Here is a 6,375-nt window from a genome sequence, read left to right as displayed (position 1 = left end):
TGTAAAATAATAAAAATAACAAAACAAATATATATATATATATATATACATACATTTTTTTATAAAAATAATAATAATAATAATAATAATAATAATTATTATTATTATTATTATTATTATTATTATTATTATTATTGGTGGTGGTGGTGTTTTGACCAACAAATATATTTCATAATTAACCATTTCATCTATTTATATTTATCTTATAACACAAAAGTATAATTACACTGATTATATGAAACAGTAGTTTTATTATTTGGCTCCAAATTCACTAACACATCTATGTAGTCAGTCCTGGCGAGAAAATAGAGAATAGTGGCTAAGAAATGTTCTGTTATTCAGCATCTTATTAACTTTATATCTTCAGTGCGGAGAGGAATGTTGGAAATTTCCTACTGAAATGCCATATCAAGAAGCTGAGATGTGCATTCGGCATGTATTATTCACAAGCTCTTGACTCGGATTCACATCAGTTTGCACCACCAGACAGGAAGTACAGTATTGTTCCATTTATTATCCCGAAATAAAATTCATCAGGCAGAAGCAAGTCACATTTCTGAGATATAAGGATGTAACTACAGTATTAACTTTAATGCTTAATTTGTGAATGCATCACTACTGTATTTACAATAACAGTAATTAGAGTGTCTCAATATAGTAAACTCTTTTAGTTTCTTGCAGCAAGTCAGACTGTAGATTTATTATACATAAGATTTACAGGTCCAGCAGTAAATTCTGGCTGTAACAAGTGGAATAGATTAGACACACAGTGATTGATTAGGTCTTGGCCAGGATTTCTCAGTAAGATGTAATTACCTGTCTGTAGTGATAAGATCGTGAACATAGCACTTCAGTCTTGTTTTACTGATAGAAACTGCTAATCAGACCTGTAGTCTTACTCACATGCTCTCTAGCTGTAACTGTATAGACTGCCATGGTTTTCACATGCCAACTATTAATGATAATTTCACAAATTCATGCTGATAGGGAAAGTAAGGAATAAAACATGACAGATTATTTTTCTAATAACAGCATGAAGTGTGTTATTCCTCTTACAACCCAGTAATTTGCCAGTGATTAAAATTTTTAATATTTAATGAATTGCGTTTTAACCGTGTAATGCTATGGAATGTCTGTGAGAGAAGTTTGTTTCTGTTATAACTTGCATTATACTGTAAATTGCTTAAAGCAATAACTTATTATACTACCTGCAGGCTCTCCTTTTTCCGGTTTTACCATGTGTTTTTGTTTTCCCCATGTTCCTGTGTTTAAATCCTCACCTAAATTCCTACATTTTGAGTATGTTTATTTGAGAATCCTTGTCTATTTCTGCCTACTTGTGTTCTGAGCCCCACCTGGTATAATGACAATGATTATTGAATGTAATAAACACAACACTGAGGATATGCACGTGCTTCCTGCTTCTTAATGAATGTTAAGACCTAAAAAATGCAGCTTGTCATCTTACAGAGAAACTTGAATGCATTCTGTCCTGAAGACATGGTAGAAAACATTCTGACTGCAATAAAACCCTTATAATGGAGTCTCCTTCTATAAATGTTAAATAAACTCTAAAAATCTCCTTACAGAAAGCTTCGGCATATCGGAAAGGTTTGATTTGCTTAGTTACACATTTTTCCCCAATTATCATTATCCTTAAAATATGTTCCGTATCTAATTAGAGAATATGCTCAGTATTAGAAAATATTTGTGCGTTCATATTGACCTACAGGCTACTGTCAGAGCTGCTGTTATTAAGATTTCGAGAAGTCAAGCAGAAGTCAAGAAAGCAGCTGCAGACACATAACCCCAGAAGAAACATTATGATCACATCGTGTCATCTCTTCATCCTGTGATCCAGACACACCTGTGGATTAAAAAGTAATACAAAAGCATGCAATTCTATTATCCACTCTTTAACAGCTTAGATTGTTTTTAGTGGTCTATGTAGATATATTAATAAATACACATTGTGTCAGTCATTGAGTCATTAATATGCAGTCTTCAGCTATGATCACGGCTCATTTCCTCAGAATATAAGTCTACGTTGCAGTCATAGAAAGACCCATCTGCTGTAATGGAAGGCACAAAAGTAGAAAGGAGATAATCTGGTCTTAAATAGACTCAGCAAACAACAAACAGCTTTATAAACTCTTCTATAATAACTAACAAACAGCTTGTTAGCAAGAAGAACATCATATGGCACTTCTTAACAAACAAGAGAAAACAAATATAAACGAGCATCCTTTTCTCTTCATCTCTGCTTTGCCATTTTGTTGTGAACAGATGCAGAGAGTTATACTGAGAAATTAAACCTGCACAGTGCATTAAATCTGCCATTGCCTATACCCAACCCCATTATTCATTTTTAAAGCTTCGCCTGAAAATGAGGGGGAGAGGGAAAATTGATCATATTGTAGGTCCATGAAATGTACCCAAAAATCCAATTACAGCCATCTGTCAAACACAGTGAATGTTCAGTCAGTCTGCTCCAGTGATGAAACTCGGGAGAAACCCTGTGTGTGGCTGGGATATTTAATTAACACAGACAGCAACTCGCATGATTGTCTTCCTCAAAAACTCCACAGAAGATCCAGCATCTGTGACCAGCTGAGATGGACAACAATTAATAATCTTAAGAGCAGAAGATACAGAGATATAAGGAATGTGTGTGTGTGTGTGGGCATAGTCTATAGTCAGAGTTGTAAGCTCTCTCTTTCCAAAAGGCTTAGTTTCGGTCAGCGATGATTAATGTAGACCTCTGTGGTCCTGCTTCACTTCCCACTGTGCGTTTGAAGACAAATGGAGCATCTTCAAAAGGCCAGAGTTCACAGTGAAATTTGGACAGTATTCAGGTCGAACTGAGATCACACTCTGTGCTACCTTTAAAATGCTCAGACCAACCACTATCTCTGTGTTTAACACTTCTATGGATGCACATCAATACCAAGTGTGGTGGAAAAGACTGTATACAAATGCAAAATAACCAGGTTGATCAAATACACTAGTGTCAAACAAAACAGTTCATTTTTTTTCATTGAATTTAACCAGCTCTAAAGTGTGTTAACTCTTCTTTTTCACTGGCTTGTGACCATGGATCTTGGTGGAGCAGAACAACATTAATAATGTCTAAATAAAGGCAAGAAGCTATCACACTTGACTAATGCTATACACCGATCAGGCATAACATTATGAGCACTGAGAGGTGAAGTGCACAACACTGATTATCTCCTCATCATGGCACCAGTTAGTGGGTGGGATATATTAGTCAGAAATCGAACATTTTGTCCTCAAAGTCGATGTGTTAGAAGCAGGAAAATTGGGCAAGCATAAGGATTTCAGTGAGTTTGACAAAGGGCCAAATTGTGATGGCTAGACAACTAGATCAGAGCATCTCCAAAACTGCAGCTCTTGTGGGGTGTTCCTGGTCTGCAGTGGTCAGTATCTATCAAAAGTATCATTTAAGTCCTGTAAGTGCTTTAAGTACTGTAAGTATCCCTTAAGTACTGTAAGTTGTGAGGTGGGGCCTCCATGGGCTTTAAGTGCTTTAAGTCATGTAAGTTGTGAGGTGGGGCATCCATGGGTGGATCAATGTATAAGCCTTGATGGATCAGGGCTGTTTTGGCAGCAAAAGGGGGACTAACACAACATTAGGCAGTGGTCATAATGTTATGCTTGATCAGTGTAGGTTACTATCTAGTGAATTTTTAGAATAAACCCTATAACTAGGGGGTCAGCCATCATACAGTCATCCAGTCTAGCAGCTAGTTTTAAGTGGATTTAGACATACATTTGTTCAACAGGCTTCAGCAAAATCTCCTTGAGGTCCACACAAAAGTTCACACAAAAAAACATTTGCAGTGGCGTGCAAGAATTTCTATATATCATTTGCAAATCATCCACTCCATAATCCCCCTTTTCTTTGCTTTTTCATGGTTTGCATTAGACTGATTTGTGATTATTTGCTAGAAAATAAGATTAACTGTTCCTCATCCCTGAAAAGAATCATAGAGTGAGCATAGGGGAGCGGGTTTCCTTCCTCAATGGGCCTCTATTAGCAGTTAGTAATTGTTGCTGTTGCCTTTTTTGATCACTAGGTGCAATAATAATAATAATTCTAAGGCACTAAGAGGGGTCGTCAGCATGTGGCCGCATGACTGCACAACATCTATAAAGATAAACAAATTGATAGAACATAATCTTATTTCTAAGATTAAAAAAAAAAATCTATTGGTCACTATATAAGAGCCAGCAGGATGTAAAAAAATATGGCACTGAACAAAGGATCCGTGAATAAATATAGACTTTATAAGGATTAACTGCATCTACGTAGAAAATTTATTTGCTGGAATTAGCTGCATTTTGCTTTTAAATGAGTATCAGGGATGAAAGTATCAGGCTGTAGTTTTTATCACAAAATTAGCAAATACACAAAATGCATTGAAGTAGCATGACTGGATGAGATGAGTATGACAATATGTCAAAATATAAAGTAAAATATATATATATACTTTAAATAAATTATTTACTTTCAATCTAACTTCAGTATCCCCCATCTCTTTAGTCAGTACCAAAATAATGTCTCTCCTGACCGTCACATTTAAGGCCTAAATGATTATCTTTCTAGATTATCCTCTTGTGGATAATGCGGCAGTGTGTAAAATCCAATCTTAACCCTTCCAGCGTGTGGCCACCCTGAAACATGGTCAATATTGCAACATGGACTGCATTGTGAGAGGATAAGCTTGTGTAAATTCAATCCTTACACGTGGAAGTCATGTTTACTCGCAAGAAATTCTGAAGGAGTTCTGAAAGTCAGGATCACTGCTCAGGAGTCAGGAAGGAGATTCTTGAATCTATTCATTTTATAGTATTTTGGTATACATTTTATATTATGGGGGTTTGATAGCTGGAAGATAATACACAAAAAATGAGTTTAGATTGGATTAAAGGATGCCTAAGCATTAACAAATGTTTGATGAATGTCATTTTGTAATTTGCACTAACTGCACAGCTGAGTGCAGGTGCCATGAACTTACAGTACATCTAATCAGCAATCTCATCAAAATTACCCCTTACCTGTTGGCTGTCTCATCCGTTATATAATGCGCATGAAGTCTGTGACTTTTAAAGACTATGAAGGACAGAGTCCTGGCTGAAAAAAATGATTCAAGGACCATAAACAAACCACACACACACACACACACAGACTTCTTCAGAATATTCTTTGTTCATTCTTTGACTGAATGAGAAGTTTTCACTCATTTTACTCACGCTGTGCTGAACAACCTTTCTAATCCTGTGTCACCCAGCCCTCACCCTGTCAAACACACACACACACACACACACACACACACACACACACATGTTGTGCCAAAAATGAAAACAAAATTGTGTACCTTCAAATCAATACCCCTCCTTCAAAGTAAAAGCACTTCCAATCTGTATGATTCATGTCAAACATGACTAGTGCACTGTGTTGGCAGAAATATTCTTCAATTAAAACTGCACTATTAATTGATTTTCATTGTTTGTCAAATCCAGTGTGCTGGATTGTAGAGCCAAAGCAACATTAATTCTGTCTAATTACTTAGACTGCAGTGTGCTGTTTACAGACATCGACCCATCTACAAATACATAAACACCAACACACACATTCACCCCTGTCAAATACAAACACAACACACACACAAACACTCACGTATTCTTACTTTCTGTTGCATATCTTTTTAAAAAAAACCTTTGTGTGTGTGTGTGTGTGTGTGTGTATGTATGAGAGAGAGAGAGAGAGAGAGAGAGAGAGAGAGAGAGAGACACAAACCAAACACAAGGGAAAATGTGTGTGTGCATCTGTAATGTTTTGAACATTTGACAGAGTAGATTAGAAGGCTTTCAGTGAACCAAATGAAAGATGAAAACAGCACAGGCAAAGTGCTGGGATAACTACAGCCTTTTATTTGGATCCTTTATGGGTCAGTCACTGCTGTCAGTCCAAAATGCTACAAAGGGACAGCAAGACTAAATGTGCCTAGAATATATTTCTTTCTTGACATAATAAATGCAGCACTGATGGGAAAGCAGTATCATTGTGAATCTTGAACAAACCAATAGAATGTGCTAGCTTGTGTCGAATTTAATTGGTTTTAACTGAAGGAAAGATCTCATGAATGACACAAAGAATTAAAAATGATCTAGGCTACTATCATTACAGCATGACAAAGCCATAGCCATGACAAATTGGGATGATAAAAATCATTTGCGTAGTTTAATAGGCTTGAGGGTGATTATTAAATCTGAAAAAAGGTATTCGATCCGAGCAAGCTGTATATGAAAACTGCAGTATTTCAATTAGATCTAGTCAGCTGATGGCTGATG

At 36.2% G+C, this 6,375-nt stretch overlaps 1 protein-coding gene across 2 annotated transcripts in view; it reads right to left on the bottom strand.

Annotated features, from left to right (window-relative positions):
* Nucleotides 1–142: 142 nt before the first annotated feature.
* The window catches only part of kcng4a (potassium voltage-gated channel, subfamily G, member 4a), a 29,902-nt gene continuing 23,669 nt past the window's right edge, over nucleotides 143–6,375 (bottom strand). Inside the window, exons 4-5 of one of the 2 annotated variants that reach the window (XM_058387046.1) lie at nucleotides 5,275–5,320; nucleotides 143–5,155 (exon numbers count right to left, since the gene is read on the bottom strand). In XM_058387046.1, coding sequence (XP_058243029.1) covers nucleotides 5,294–5,320 — 27 coding nt within the window. In that variant the 3' untranslated portion in view covers nucleotides 143–5,155; nucleotides 5,275–5,293. Of the gene's footprint in view, nucleotides 5,321–6,375 lie in introns of both variants that reach the window. The other variant, XM_058387045.1, reaches the window with a different exon arrangement.

The sequence above is a fragment of the Hemibagrus wyckioides genome, linkage group LG04, assembly GCF_019097595.1.
Source record: "Hemibagrus wyckioides isolate EC202008001 linkage group LG04, SWU_Hwy_1.0, whole genome shotgun sequence".
NCBI lineage: Eukaryota > Metazoa > Chordata > Actinopteri > Siluriformes > Bagridae > Hemibagrus > Hemibagrus wyckioides.
Note: the sequence above shows the minus strand (reverse complement) of the source record. Positions and strands in the feature narration are given on the sequence as shown.